This window comes from Megalobrama amblycephala, linkage group LG8 (genome assembly GCF_018812025.1).
Source record: "Megalobrama amblycephala isolate DHTTF-2021 linkage group LG8, ASM1881202v1, whole genome shotgun sequence".
NCBI lineage: Eukaryota > Metazoa > Chordata > Actinopteri > Cypriniformes > Xenocyprididae > Megalobrama > Megalobrama amblycephala.
Window position 1 is genome coordinate 22,569,219 of NC_063051.1, and position 16,629 is coordinate 22,585,847.

At 36.5% G+C, this 16,629-nt stretch overlaps 1 protein-coding gene across 2 annotated transcripts in view; it reads right to left on the reverse strand.

Annotated features, from left to right (window-relative positions):
* The window catches only part of prkcaa (protein kinase C, alpha, a), a 167,526-nt gene that overhangs the window by 67,510 nt on the left and 83,387 nt on the right, over positions 1–16,629 (reverse strand). For both annotated transcript variants that reach the window (XM_048200087.1, XM_048200088.1), the window contains exons 4-5: positions 6,185–6,296; positions 5,874–6,002 (exon numbers count right to left, since the gene is read on the reverse strand). In XM_048200087.1, coding sequence (XP_048056044.1) covers positions 5,874–6,002; positions 6,185–6,296 — 241 coding nt within the window. The remainder of the gene's footprint in view (positions 1–5,873; positions 6,003–6,184; positions 6,297–16,629) is intronic.

A 16,629-nucleotide genomic window follows, 5' to 3' on the forward strand; every position in this document is an offset into this window, starting at 1 on the left:
TTCACAGCTCTGCTTTGTGCAGAGGCAGCGGGCTGGGTAACAACAGAGGGCACTCTAGCCTTCACGAGCAAGTAGAGTCATGAGCGCATGAGTCATGTTCATCCTCACAATGAGGACATGAACCATCCACGATTGTGGACGCCAGATGAGGACAGGAAATGACCGCATCTAGAAACACACGTACAGAAAAGCATCTTTCAAAAAGACATTTTGCTCCATTTTGCTCTTTATGCTGAATTGCCCAGGGGGGAATCGCTGCATTTATCCTTGCAAAACACAGACAAAACACGGCTGAATGCGCAGTAGACCGCCAGTAAGATGGCTTCCTTCTTGTAACGACGAATGGAACAGCGATCAGAAGAACAACCACTCGACTCTGAAGCAAAAATCTAAATGAATGGATGCGTGCCACCATCTTATATACCCGTATGTGCATGCCAATTCCATTTGCCAATTCCACTGGCCATTTTTCTAAAACTCAGAGGTGATAGGGGCTCCCAAGTGAGACTCCATTTGTCAATCTTTCAACATAACGTTGAACGTGTGTCATGGTCCTACCGTGTAAAGAAGACGAGGGATGCAGGACACAAATAACATTAAAGTTTACTGGAGAATAACAGGTAGCAAACAGCATGACCACATTCAATACCCAACACAGGATGAACAGAACAGAGAGTATAAATACACAGAGTGATGAGGGAGCTAAACAGGCACAGGTGGAGGAGGTAAACTAATCAGGGACTAACGAGAACAGGTGCAGACAGTACAGGACATTATGGTGACAATGTGACTGACAGATAGGAAATTAGAATTATAGGCTACACATTTTTGTAGGCTTTATGTCAATGTTGTGATTACATTATTTAATATTTGTCACAAGTAAAAACCTTTAAATGTACATTCATTAATTAGAAACATGTTCAAGTGCTTTGTTATTTATTATCTGTCATTTTTATTAGTAGTATGTTTAGCTTTAATTGATACTTAAATGTCAAACACTGTAAATATTTGCACTTAACATATGCTGGCTGACAGCATTTATATTTTTCCATTCTTAGTGATGCTTAGGATAAGAGACAGTAGAGTATTATGGTCAAGCATTTGGTTTAATAAATAATGGCAAGTTGCAACATTACAATAAATTTGAACATTTCAGTGAAGACTCTGTTGCAGTCACAGGCAGTCACAACAGAAAGTCACAATTGCCTGAAGAAGTTTCATCCTTAACATGCAAAATTATTATTTTGCGAGTCCCTCAAGAAATTGAGACGAGACAGTAATAACCATAGCAACGGACAAAAAACATAAAATTTCAAAATAGATCTGTGTATTAAACAAATCGGTGCTGGCTGAATATGTTTAGTATAGATTTAAAAACCCTCTAAAGATTTTTGGTCCTTTTAACTGTGATTAGACAAATCTGTATAGGCCTATTTGTTTTAATAATTATTACACTCAGTTAATAAGTAGTTGAACTACTTAAAGGTTAATCATTAAAACCAAAACAAAAATGACTGAAATTCACTTGAAAACTGAAAATAAAGTGAATGAAGTCTCGGAACAGTTTTAAGCTGCTCATTTATTACAGGTTTGCATATAAAATTTATTCCCTGTATTTCCTGTGCGATTTGATGTAAAATGAGGAATACAGATTTGTATTCTTTTTCTTGTGACATTTTTACATTTGTATTGCCAAAAAAAATTCAGCATTACTCCTTACTATTAAAACATTGCACAACAGAAATAGTACAAAGCAACATAACATAAATGAAGAACAGAAGTTTTGTCGGTCTCTCTCGCTCAGGCAAAATGTTTCAGGGAAGCAACACTGCATTTTATATTGTAGGCTATATAATACCGTATATGCCCTTAAGTGTCATCCACACCACTTGCAAAAACCAACTGTATCAAATGATTTAGCTTTTGTTCTTTAAAAGGAACTGAATGCCCTGTTGAGTTATTATTACTTACTACATTCATTTTGTTTCTATAGAGTTAGCAGGGGCGCTTACCTCAACAGTTCATGTTAAGATTGTTGACAATCATAACACACTGATATTATAGTATAATTTTATAAACTAATATTTATAACTTAATAAAATACAGTTGGATACATTGAGACATTTATCCTGAAACTGACTTTGCCTGTGCCTGCTCTGTAAGTTTAAAACACTCATCATCCAGTAGCTGACACTCTCCGTACGAAAGAGCGGCGATTTACCTTTGTATTGTCCTAATGAACTGTTCCAACCCCCCATTATCTGTTAGGAGGCGATCAAGCATCTGAGGCAGACTACTAAAAACAAAGAGATATTCACAGGAAAATTTTGGACTTAATATGATTAAAGCATAGACAATGAAGGAATTAAATCATTTACATGTTGTAGTACTTTGTCATTAATGTTTATTATAATTGTTAAATATTTCATTATTTCAATGACTGAAAAGTTCAATCAGAGTCAGATGCTTTTCTTTGTCAACTGATTTCTGCTTCATTTTACTAGGTAGGCTATTTTTTCCCAAGCAAAAATGGAATGGTACTTCCCGCTCTTCAGGTTTAATGTCAACCTGCAGACACTTCAGACACTTTTATGTTGCCATCAACAATACTGAGAAAGAGAAAAGAAACCAAGAGAGCATGCGAGAAAGAATCACTCTTCATTCATCTCATTTCACAATAAAAAAATTAATCAATTATGCACATGATGTTTTTGAAGTGACAGTTCTGGTACTGACTGTGAGATATGATGGTCTAGCGGTGTATTTTTGTTTATTATAGTGCAAGGGGGCTGTATTCATATCCTGATCTATATATACACAGTAGGCTATTTTTTTTAAACTCCACTGCCAGTGATCGCTGCATTTTGTGGAAAACATCATATTTTAGTTTATGTTTCATGGGGAAAACCCAACATCACATAAAAATAATTGTTATTTATAATAAAACGTTTTCATTGTAATAACTACAATGTCATTTTGAATTCATTCTGAATTATGAACTAAAGTGCGATCATACATTATTAACAGGGCTTGACATGCGGGTAGATTTCAGCTGTGGCGGGTAAGACAGCCACTCCCACTAGCCACTTTGGCGGGTTGAATATAATTTCAGTTTACAGCCAAATGATCGTCGAAGATCGTCGTAGCACAAAATTTCAATCCAATCACACAATTCGTTATTTACGTGCAGTTAGTGAAGGAGGGATAGGCGGAATTGCGCTGAATGACACACAACAGAAGCGCTCTCTCGCGTGCACTCTCTCTCTCTCTGTCGCGCGCGCGATCAGTTCTCCTCGCGCCTGAATAGTCAAATACAGGTGCACAGATGTCTAAATGTCCATTGTGTGGAGTACCTCGCGTGAATACAGTTGGTTATGGCTTAAGTGGACGTAAACAGGTGGGTAATAACTGAATATGCGTCAGTTACGTCTATGCATTCAGCAGCCCAATTAAATAGGCCTACCTGTCTGTCATTAATATTAATCAAACAACAAAAGATGTTAATTAAATGTAGACTATATGTTAAAAAAAAACCTACTGTATCTGAAAAAAAAAAGATTATTTCTAATTTACTATTGTTTTTGTAATTTGCTTCTTTGTTCTTTTATATAGCCTAACACAAATAACTTATCTCATATTAGCCCATGCTCATATTGTCCACCTCTTGCCGAACTGTAGCTACATACCAGCTGATATACAATATAGTCTTGATTTGGGTGGTCAATCTGCATTTAAAAGTTTGAAAGGGTTTTAAATCTTCTAAATCAAGTAAAATGACTCAAAATAAAGTAATTTAACCATAACAAAGTCAACTATAATCATATAAAATATAATTTACCAACATCAAAATTTTGGCCAGTTAAAATGCTGAGTGGCTAGTAACTTTGGAAAACAACTAGCCACAATGGCTGGTGAGCAAAAAAGTTAATGTCAAGCCCTGATTATTAACATCTTTACTGGCGTTAATAGTCCTGCATCTTACACGCTATTCTATATTGTGAAATTAAACCATCAGTTTTGGCCACCGTAAGACTAAACTGCACCTTATCTTTGTGTTTGGAAGCGAATTTGTTTTTGAATCAGGCGTTGTTCTCTGTAGTCATTCAGAAATGCATTACATCTGCTACACAGAATCTCTGGATCGGCCGATCTGCAAAAGTCATCTTCACAAAAGGTCTCATTAAATAATAAAACTCTTAGGTTGTGTTGGCTAAGTAATATTTTTTTTCCCCAAACCACACGCATTACAAAACTTCTGTTAAAATCACAACTGACATATTTTGACTTCAAAACAAAATATGTATTCCTAATTTTACATTAGTTCACATAGGGAATACAAACACTGATCTCTATATGCAAACCTGCAAAAACTAATAAGTTTAACTGTTCTTAAACTTGCTCTAAGGCCTAGGTCTACGTTAAAAATGTGTAGGCCAATTTATGGAGCCCAGTGCATTAGGGGAAAAGATATCAACTCACAAGCATGTTTTATTAATCATTCGCTTTAGTTGAAACATGAGGACATTTTATTATGCTTATATGCTCCTGCATATTAACTTCATTGTTTTAATTAAATTGTGGCTAACTTTTAGCTTAAATGTTCTTACATTAAAAGGCTACAAAGGAATGATTTAATAAATAGCCTCAAATGTTTTATTTTTAAATATTTTAGTCACAATATTGATAAATTAAATAAATCTGTTTGTTTGAAAACTAGGCTATATCACTTGTTCCCATTCAGAGTAATCCACCTTGTAATGAGGCAGTTCACTGAAGGCGCATTGATTAGAATTTTTTTTTAATATGATAGAATATGATGATTTTTTTGAATATGACCGTTTTATTGAATATGATATAAAGTGAACAAAACAATGACTTGACTTGACTACATGAACAAAACATGAACGTAGCAATCTCACCAACAGTGGTTACACAAACAATATTAGACAAGAGAAAATGAAAATGAAAATTGAGGGCTATATACAGTATACACAAAGACTAATGACTTAACAAGAGATACCTGTGCACAATCGAAAAATGAACCAATGAGAACAAGACACAGAGATAAGAGAGCAAATCAGAACAAGACACATGAACAGGGGAAGCACATGACAGGATCACATGAGGATCAAGGGAAACACGTGACAAACAGGAAACATGACCATGAGTAAACGTTAAAATATAGGCTACTCTACAGTAAAAAGTAAGCACACTTCATGTACTGCCATCACCGTAATATTTCATTGTAACAGAAGCTGGGACATTAAGCATTTATGATACCACAATTTATGATGTCACAATTCCAGCCTTACTGAGCAATGTTGCAAACCGTCCCTTTGCCTGACCTGATGGTGATTTTGTAAACACATGTGACTGGGTTATATTTAAAACAGCGGTACTAGCGGTACATAGCAGCGGTACTAGGCATTTTGTTTGACTACCTACTGTATGTATGTCCGCATGTGGTCAATGTACTGTATGCAAAATAATTTTACAGTTAGACCAGTTTTCTTGTAGAGCCACTCAAAGTGACGACCAGCTGTTTTTAAGGCACAATGTTTAGGTGAAACTATGTAAAATCTTAAAAGGGGGCCTGTAAATGAAGAGCATTATGAATGCATATTGTGTGTTGTATCTGGTGATAATGTCAGAAGGAAAGGTAAGTTCAGTGATATTTGACAGGATGTTAGTAAAGATCAGAAAGGGATATTGCTAAAAAAAAAAAAAAAATACAAAATGATATAATTTATTTCTGTCTTGACATGGGAGAAGAAGCTTTACAACTTAGTATTCAGAAGAAAAGAGATATCCAACAGAAGTAACAGCGTTTTGCACTGTTCCATCTTTGGTCATGGAAAAACAGGGAAACTCACCTGTGACATGCATTTTTTCTCCAATCACCTCGATCTTCATGTAAAGACGTCCTCGTCTCTCTGTGAAGTCCATTCCACAAAGGCTTGGCACATTCATCACACACTGCTTATGGACGTTCATATCACAGGCTGTGAACACATTATATCTTGCATGTAACATATTAACATTTATTTTAGAGTATATAATATTCCAATAATTAATCAAATGATTACTGCATATACTGTACAACGATATAGGTATGGGCTAAATCTTAAGTAACCACTGACACTAGAACTTCCTATGGGATAAAATGGTTTAGTATTGTACTTACAGTCACATTTCATCCCTTGGTGTATGAGTCCATATAGAAGAGATCCACAGTGGTCACAGAATGTTGGACTGCCATAAGTGTGGATCTTAAATTTGTGCTTGCTCCTAGGGTCCTAGACAGATAAAAAGACAGATAAAGAGAGAGAGAATAAGTCAGGAGATTGAGTCTGAGAAAACCCAAAAGGCTCTAAGGCCGCATTTACACTGCATGGTTCAAGTGACCCAATTCCGATCTTTTCCTCCCATGTGGCACAAATCGGTATGACCCACGAACGTGTAAGCAAGAAAAAAGTGAATATGGATTCCGATATTCTCAGATTGGTTTCAGACCTCATTCATATGTGGAAATAAATCAGATTATTAAATCTGATACATGCATTTGCACCTGCCATGTAAGCGGACAGATCGATGTTCCCCTGTCAATGCAAGTCGTGCGTCACTGAAAAAAAGTGACTTTTTGAAATATTTCGTGGTACAGATATACCTATAACAAATTAAACATTACTAGTTGACTGAGAGAGTATTAATTCAGTTTGTTTGTGTTAAATAAGAGGTGATTTGGTGCTGAAATGTGTTGCTTTTAAAATCATCCTGACTGCTCATTGCCACTGTTATCAGTGACGGCAGTGCACAGATGCACGCTTCATTCCCGTTGTAGAGATTCTCTATTCGTTCCATTGAAATCACAAAATAAAATGCACACAAACATGTCCCTACTCTTGATATACAATCACTGATGAACACATTTGGTTTTAATGAGGAAAAAAAAAAACTGTATGAGGGCAGATTCGAACCCAAAATCTCTGACATGCTTAACAAAAGTTCTACCACCAGACCATTGGTACATACTAACTTTTATAGCGGATCTGTACACATAATCACTGTCTTTGAATTTGTATTATATAGTGATTTTGATATAAGGATGAAACAATTGCAATAAAATGTTTCTATGAATTCCATGTCAATAAATTAAACTCAATGTTCTATAGAAATTGATTTCTTGATATCATAATGTTATTTTTTGTTAGTTTCTCCGAGTGCAGATATCAGATATGGGTCACTTTTAAAAGAAAGTCAAAAATATCGAATGTAGTCAAAAAATCGGAAGTGGGCAACAAGACCTGCAGTGTAAATGTGACCTATATCGTAGCATGAGACCAAAGCACAACTAAACATTCTCTATCCCACTTACATCTTGGCAAGGCATTTAGAGTTACTGGCAAACAAGTATTCAGGCTCATTAAATTATAAAATACAGAATGCTTTATTGAATTAATCTGGGTCAGAATGCTATAGATTATAATTACCTTCATCATTCCATGTGACATCATAAGAGTTGTGAAGTCAAGCTGTGACATTGGCCTCCTTAAGGCCACGTACACACTGCAGCTAAATTCAGTTGTCAGTTCACTTTTTAGTGCTTAATCGCGTTCTGTACACACACAGTTCAGTAAAATACGTGAGTGACAACTGCATTCTAGAACCAAATTAACTCCTGAAAAATACAGGTAGTGACAACTGCATTTACAGAAATTCTATGCAGTGTGTATGTAACTGAACTGAACAACTAGTTGTTAATGGCGTTTTTTAACGTTCATCAGAGATGTGTCTCACTTCTGTATGCGCAGTGAATCACATGAAAAGAACAAGCCTTGACTCATTCGAGTTGCCAGATCTTGCTAGAAAAATCAGCGAACAAGAATAAGCCCATAATAAACCCAAATAAACCCAAATGCTTTATGCTGAAAATAACGCCAAAATATTGCGATTCATATCTGCTCACTTTAATAATTCAATAAACCCGTTCGCTTTATGAGACGAGCTTAAACACATCAAAAGTAAATACACCACGCATAACCAGGGTGCAAATTACAGGGGGGATTGGGGGAGGTCTGACCCCCCAATGAAGTCTTGATCCCGCTGAAGCAATGTTATAATCGTTAACGAAAACGAACGAAAAAACGAAAACAAGGTGGGAAAAAACATTGTCGTTAACTGAAATAAAATAAAAACGAGGCATTACAAAAAAACGATAACTAACTAAAACTGTAATGTGTGTTTGGAAAAACTAACTAAAATAAAATAAAATTATAGATTAAATGTCCTTAGTTTTCGTCTTTATCAATGTCTTTCATAGAGCAAATAACGTTTAGCTGCATTTCCTTTCCCTGCGTCTCTCACATACACACACACACACACACACACACACACACACACACACACACACACAGCCCCTCCCCTCCGTGCACACCGCGTCTCCATGAGAACGAGTGTTCAACTTTGAAAACAAGGTTGGTATAAAGGTTGGTATCTCGTGAACACCTTTACACAAACACACATTAAAAAGTGGGATAAAAATATTTTTAATTCTGAATATAACTTTGTCAGCTTGTTAATGTCGACCCGAGAAGCGACTGATACTACAGCAAGTTAACTAGTCGCAAGTTTGAGGTAAAATGCACTTGGGTTGTCGATGTCAAAACACTTCTATATAAGCTGTGATTCAAATAATAAATAATGTTATGTCATTTGTTTACTCTTACACTGAATATTTGCTGCTTCAATCCAAATGTGTTTGCATAGTTCACCCAAAATGAAAATTACTGTGAGAAAAAAATCAAGTTTACAGAGTTTTAGTGTCACTGAAGGTAAACCTTCGTTGCTTAACGTTACCTCTCTTAACGTGCTCTTGCTGAATGGCAAGGATTGCACTATGGACTATTGTACCTTTTGTATGTTTTCATTTTTTTTTTAACTGTATTTTATTTTTTTATAACGAACAAGCTGCGATGTCACATTTCCGCTGCTTTGTTGTGTGTGCGTGAGGCGCGGGCGTGATCAAACAGCTGTCTTTGCAGAGGACTTGCCTCATCGTCATGGCAACGGTTCGTAGTCAGGTCAGATTACGTCAGAGTTGCCGTTTGTTGGATGGTCAGACTACCAAACTAACGCCGATTAAACAAGTTCAGTCCGGTGAAAACCGACTCAGACCAACGCCAACAGGGGTATCACACCGATCCGATCAAGCTCCAACAGACGAGTTTGTTGGCGTTTGTCGGTGCGGTGTGAATTGGCCTTTACACTGAATGTTTGCTGCTTCAATCCAGACGAGTAGGCTATTGTAAATTTAGTATAGGGTGTGAAAATTGTACAGCTGTAGATGTGTAGATTTTTGGTAGATTTTTTGGCAATTTTCTGAAGGTGTCACACACACACTAAAAAAATTGAAAAGCTGTATTTAAAGTTTTTTGTTGTTGTTGTTATTTGTCATGTTCTTTTCTCATTGAGCTCCCTGACAATTTGACAGAAATGTCTTGTTGTGGCTTAAAAATGGGTTGAATAGGCTACATGCGGTTCATGTCTTCTTTAGTCTGTTGGCTCTTTAGGTTTTTTACTGGCACACGTCACTTACACATTTTGCACTTACTGTGGAGTGTTGAGACTGTTTACATATTTGTGCCCATATGTACATTTTATGTACTGGTTTTATTTTCTAAAATTGTATGATGTTTTTGTTGAGTTATTATTACACAATACTTTTTCTGACCTTTTTGAATCTTGCCCCTGACAAATAACCCAAATTACAAAAAAGACTAAAACTAACACTAAAACTAATAAAAACTAAACTAAAACTAAGCATGTTCAAAAAAATAAAAAATAAACTAAACTAGCAAACCCACTTTAAAAACTAATTAAAACTAGACTGAATTTGAAAACAAAAAGTCAAAACGATATAAAAATAAAAACTAATGAAAAATGCAAAACTATAATAACCTTGCCCTGAAGTACATCAAAATTAGATAATGGGGGTCAAAGAAAGTAGTCTAACTGTATGAAGCTTTACCTATAAATATGAAGATTGTAGCATTACACTTACAGTAGATTTGTTCATGTTGCATTATATTTATAGTCATTTTCATTTATGCGTAGTTTGCAGCGGTGAGCATTATAACCAATCACACACGTTTTTGTGGAGTTTAGGAATGCAATGTCCAATAAGAGGCGTTTTGATTCATCACCACGCAGATGCTGGTGTCATGAGGGTTACACGCACTCACTGACTGAATTCTTAATCTGAACTCATATGACAACAAAAGGCAGAAAAGATGCAAGTAAGAGATTCACTTTGCAGTATAGACAGTTTCATAGATTATATTGGGAGTTTTTGCGAAAGTACATAACTCACATAACTAATGTGAGTTATGTACTTCCGCAAAAACTCCCAATATAATCTATGAAGTCATGCACCGCTTCAGTGTCGCTTTGATCGCTTTCATGATGTAATTGATATATTCCCAGTTTTAAAAAAACGTTTTGTTTTTCATGATACTGAAATAACTATGTTCAGTCTTTTTTTCTTATCCGTAAAAAGCAATAAGCAAATTCATTAATGGTACTTAGCTTGTTTTGGGATGTGGATTACACGCGGACCAGATGTGGGCCGGATCTGGGCCGACACTATGTTGCTGTCAGGGGTGTGTGTGCGCACCGTGACACATGGAACATGTGGAAAGTGACACATCCAGTGTCGAAGTTGCAGAAGTGCAAGATGGTGTTTGGTTGAAAATTCAATACTGAATTCCACTATTCAGTCATTTTGGAAGCAAAATTCTGGATATTTTCCTTGAAATAGGCTCCTGAGCTACTAAGCAATGTAAAGGTGTTTCTATCTAATTATAAACTCAAGGAAAACATTAGTCAAGCCAGACATAATCTGTAGTTATGTAATTGAAAAACAAACATTGACATCCTGAAGGAAAACATGTAGGCTGCATCCAACATCAGTGTGGACTAATATTACCTGATATTATCAAGAGCTACTTTTATCATGCTTTTTGGTATTTTATGGAGCTTGACAGCCTCTGTTCTCAATTCACTTTTAACATTTAACATAATTTTATCTCTTTTTTTACTATAGTCCACATGTTTTTCAGAATCTTCCATTGACTGAGGATTACTTTCTTTTTTGCACTTTACTTTTGAGATACAATAGATTTAATTAATTTAATTGGGACGACGCAACAACTAGGGCTGCACGATTATGACAAAAATCATAATTGTTGATTATTCCCTTGAAATTGTAATTGCGATTATTAATTACAATTATCACAATTACACTGAATGTTGTTTTGAATAGCTTTAAACTATTGTTTGAACTAGGGATGCATGATATTTATCGGACAGATAAATTATCGGTCGATATGGGTGAAAATGACATCATTTTTATTGCTCCGATAAATAAATGAAATCCGATAACTAGATCCGATAAAGTACTTGCTGGTAAATCAATCAATTAGTCTAATTTATCCAAGATTCATCTGTTTTCCGAGTGCAAGTGACTGCAGCTTTAAAACTGTGTCGCACTCATTACGTCATCGCCTTTGAACATGTCTTCGTCGGTCTGGAAGTTTTACTCCGTGTTAGCGGAGGACAAGGCCATTGCTATTTGTAAAGCATGTTCAGCAAGGATTCCGAGAGGAGGAAAAAATGAGTCAAGTTTTAACACAGCAAATCTTATATCTCACATGAAAGGTCGCGGCGAAGCTGTATTAAAAGAATATGAAGCAGCCGTGGCAGCAGCTACTAGCGCAACACAGAGCGTCGAAGTCCCCATTCAACAGGCATTTGAAAATTAAAAAAAAAAAAAATCAGAGACAGCAAAAAGTCTAATGCCATAAATGACAAAGTAATGACATTTATAGTCCATGACGACCAACCTTTTTCCGTGGTAGAGGCTCCAGGTTTTCGCAGGTTAGTATAAAAACAAAAACATGTGACTAAATACCTTCCTCATCCCTCATATTTATTTTGTTAAACTATGTAATTTCAGAGAAATCTCAACTATGCCCTATGCTCTTTTGTTGAGGATGCACTTTATTTTTGTTGAGGATGCACTTTTGTTTTCCATTTTTTTCAAGGTTGATAAATGTCAATGTGTTTTATTATGTTTTTGAAAAACATGTGACTTAAAGTCTATATACCTTCCTCATGCACTAAAGGTTGAATATATGCATTTTCTTGTTATGCATGAAATACTTAAATATATATTCATTGTTAATGAGTTAAGTGGAGATAAACCATAGTTCTGTCATAGTTCTGTTAAACCCTTTCTGTTACTAAGCATTGTGGTGCCTTACACAAAAAATAAAAACATTTGAAGAGTCAGGACTGATGTTTGCTATTATAGTTAGACCAGAGCTACTAAAATATCAGTTTCATCAGTGCATCTTAGATTTTCTATTTTCCTGGGAGCACAAACTGCAGATTATATGAAAATTATAATATAAAAATATTAACTTATTGGTTATCGGTATCTGTATCGGAATCGGCCATGAGAAGGACTTAATTATCGGTTATCGGTATCGGTTAATTTTTCGTATCGTGCATCCCTAGTTTGAAGCCACTTTTTTTTTTGCTTTTCTATTGCATTAAGCCTCAAATGTACTATACATTGGTTTGGTTTCTTATTTAAATAAAAAAAAGTAAACATAATAGTAATAGGGGCTTTCACACCATGTTGTTTCTAGGAACTTAGTTATAGGAACGAGCCACCAGGGTGGTTCCCTGAGAACTAATGTTCGCCTAGGGCCATTTTCCTGGTTGCATTCACACTGCCAGTAGGAACTCCGAAGGGACGTAAACTACACTTATTATTGTAACTTTTATTTTGACGGCACAACTTTTATTTTGACGGTGCTGAGAACAGCTCAGCCAGAGCCTGAGCACAGAGTACTTGCATTCTCCGTCTTCATTAGTTTACAATCTGTTTAACAGTCCTGTCTAATATGTTATGAGATACAACTGTTATTCAAAGAAAGTAGAAAGTATATGGAAAGAGTATTAGCTTTTGCCGTGTGGCTGATGCCTAATGTCACTAGCTGAGCAGAAATACATAATCATGTTTCGCTTGGTCCGCTCAAAATCACGCTGGATTTTCTCCTTAGCGTAAGTTTGAGAGGTCCATCTATCAAAGTTGTCCATGTTTGTAGAGTTAGTTTGTGGAATGAATATATAGGCTGCGTTAGGGCTGCACGATTTATTGCGATTAAACCGCACATGATTTGGCAAAGGCTGCGATTATTTTATGCACAGCTTGTCAGAGCTGTATGGCTCTGTGATCAGTAGTAAATGCTTCTCCATCTGAAAGCCAGAGGGCACTCTTGCACATAAACTCTAAATATGCCCTGCCGCAGAAAAAGATAACACCCGTCATATCGCTGTAGCTGAATAAACAGAAGATTGAAACACTATGACTAATAAACACACAACTGCCTTATTCTGTGTAAGAAGCCATATCATCTCACAGAAGGATGCTCAACTGTCGTTATGAACTGAGTTTGGAGTAAAAACATTATTAAATGTTGTCTTTTGTTGGACAAAATGTTAATAAATGCTTCTCATGTCTGGAAAGACGCGTGTTGCTTTTTCAAATGTACATTATAAGTGACTCAAACTCGCAGTGCTTTCAGATGGATAAGCATTTGGAGCCATACTTCATTGACAAACTGCCCATAAAAAAAAATAATAATAATAATCGCAGCCTTTGCGATTTCATAATCGCACTAAGAATCGCGTTTAAGTGATAACATTGATAAAGTTCAATGTTATTTTTCATATCATGCGGTAAATCATGCAGCCCTAGGCTGTGTACACAGCTTTTTAAAAATGGTGGGTGCTGGTGTTTCATGTTCGTTCGACCAATCAGCGTACACTTACATGTACGTCACTGGTAGTTCCTTTTGTGCTGGGTTAGACCTTTTACACTCTGAAGTAGTCGTTATTCGCCTCTTACAACGCAACATGCTCTACACACACCTCTTAAGCACGCAGAATAATGTAAGTGGATATGTTTTTGTAATTGCGCCTTTGAACGATTACGAAATAGTGGCATCCATAATCATAATATTGATAATCGAATTAGAAATTCGATCCATAATTAGAAATTCAAATAATTGTGCAGCCCTAGCAACAACTATAAAATCAGCTAACAAATAATTACCACAAATCCATTTAGTCATTTAGAGCAGTGGTGGATGAAGAAAGTGGAAGATGGGTGGGCCTCTAAAAGTGTGTGTGCGCCAGAATAATTTGTATCACCCCATGTTTTCAACCGGCTTAATTTGGAAGAAAAAAAAAATGACGGTACTATAAATGCCCACGACTTAAAGGTTAAGAAAGTAAGATAAAGATGTTTCCAGTGTGAACAGCTTCAAATTGTTGTGGCGCATCATGTCAAAAAATGGTCCCGGTGCAGATTGAATAGATTTATTATAAATGAGACGCTTGTGTTCACTCTAGACAGTGTTTCCTACTCAATTGCTTACTCAAGACACACAGCAACACAGCTATATGTTGGACTATTTATGGCCTATTGTCTTTTAATACATCTACTTCTATCTGTTGAGACATGCCTTCTCAAGCCCCCATACGAGCTGTGTTGTGATGTTTGAGTTGAGATGCTCAGGTGCAAGGCACAAAAGGGCTGTTTGCAAGGTTGCTTTATTTTTCAAATTCCGCTAGGTGCCACTAGTGTCGCAGAAACTACATACTTCACCTTTAAAGCATCGGCTCTAATTGCATGGTGCGATCATGTGTGAGTGGCCGACACGTGAAAAAATTAAAACAAAAACAAAGCAGGAGAGAGAGATCCAACCTGTGTCCTGATAAAATCTATATCACAAAGAGAAATCACAGTGCCTGAGTCCTGTATCGACAACAGGCCATAGATAATACAGTACTGTACATGTGGCTTATGTACATTTCAGAAAACCCCTTGCTCACAAAAAAAGTGCAAATATTGCATAATCATGCCATGGTGGGCCAGACTAAAAATGTACGCATAGTTTACCTTGTATGACTGATGTCTGTTCTAAACAAGTCAGAGGGCCCTATCATACAGCCGGTGCAATGCGGCGCCAGGCGCGACGCAAGTGTTTTTTGCTAGCTTCAGGCCAACACAGTTATCATTTTCATGTCCTGCGCCCCGTTGTTTAAATAGCAAATGCATTTGCGCTCATTTGTGCGCCCATGGGTGTGCTGGTCTGAAAACGAGGTGTGTTCAGGCGCATTGTTGGCACGTTACTATTTTGAGGCAACTGAAATAGACTGCACCATTGACCAACTGAAACCTGATCTAAACTCAATGGCGCAATATTTGTTTTGTTATTTAAAGAGTGTGTTAGTAATACGCGCCCATATGGGGGTGCACAACGCGAGTACATTCTGCTTATTACACACACAGGGATGCGCAGCAGCTCACAAACATGCTAAATATTAAAAATAAAAGGATTACAATGTAAAAGATTATTATTGTGTGCATAAAGATAAAAATGCTTTGGTGGAATCTGGCTTTTCCCGTAGATGGTCTGTTGATCAGATCCGTTTCCTCACTATAGAAGCATTCAGTTTTTCCGCTTGCAAATTCCGCCATGTAAAAAGCGAATCCGCCATGGCTTTTAAAAGGGAATGGGAAATGAGACTCTGATTGGTTTATTGCATGTTACGCCCAAAACAAACCAATTACTAATTAAGAGAATATGGACAACCCATTTAGACCATGCGCTGGGGGCGCTGACCATTTTTCCCATCATTAAACTAGCAAAAGTGGATTCGGACACGCCCTAAGTGCACCTGTGCCTTGCACTTTAGACCATGTGCTAAGATCGTTAAAATAGGGCCCACAGTCTGCTGGGTGCTGAATTTAATATGTTGATGATATCATCATAATTCTAATTATCCGTTAGTTCTCTTTCAAAAGAAAAGTGTCAAGTTTATACGGCATCCTGTCATTTTGTCTTGACGTGTTTCTTTCTTAAATGTGTCATAGATAGCGATTTAGCCATTTTTGTAATAACACAAAAAGGGCGCTGCTAGTTGGAATACGGATATTGGCGCAAAGAAGAACATAACATTACTACTGGCGTGATGTAACTGAAGAGACAAATTAGCATATTCGTAGGCTATTATTATTAGGATAGAGTTCTAATGCATGACAAAACAAATCACATTTAAAATAATTATTGAACAATTGTTAAAAGTTAGAAAATTGTATTATAAAAAAAAAAGTATATGTATTTCCCTGGATCTGACAGGGTGGGCAAGCTGTCAAACTGGGTGGGTCTACCCATAGATCCACCCCTGATTTAGACATAGATAAATATATAAATATATAAATAATATATGTTTTAACCAAGAAAAAAAAAAAAACTATAACTTATACCAATACATGTGTCATGAAAATTTATAATAGGGCTATTAGTGACTGAACAAAGCTGGAAATCATGACAAAATGATGCCATATGGCATATTATTAGCCTGGATGCCAGCCGAACTTAGCCCCGCCCACAACATTTTGAGGTCGGGGAGTTTGGTCTGGACTAGATCCGTAGAGGAGTAATTATGCCCGAATAGAAACTGTTCGGACCAATCAAATTTGTCAGGGCGATG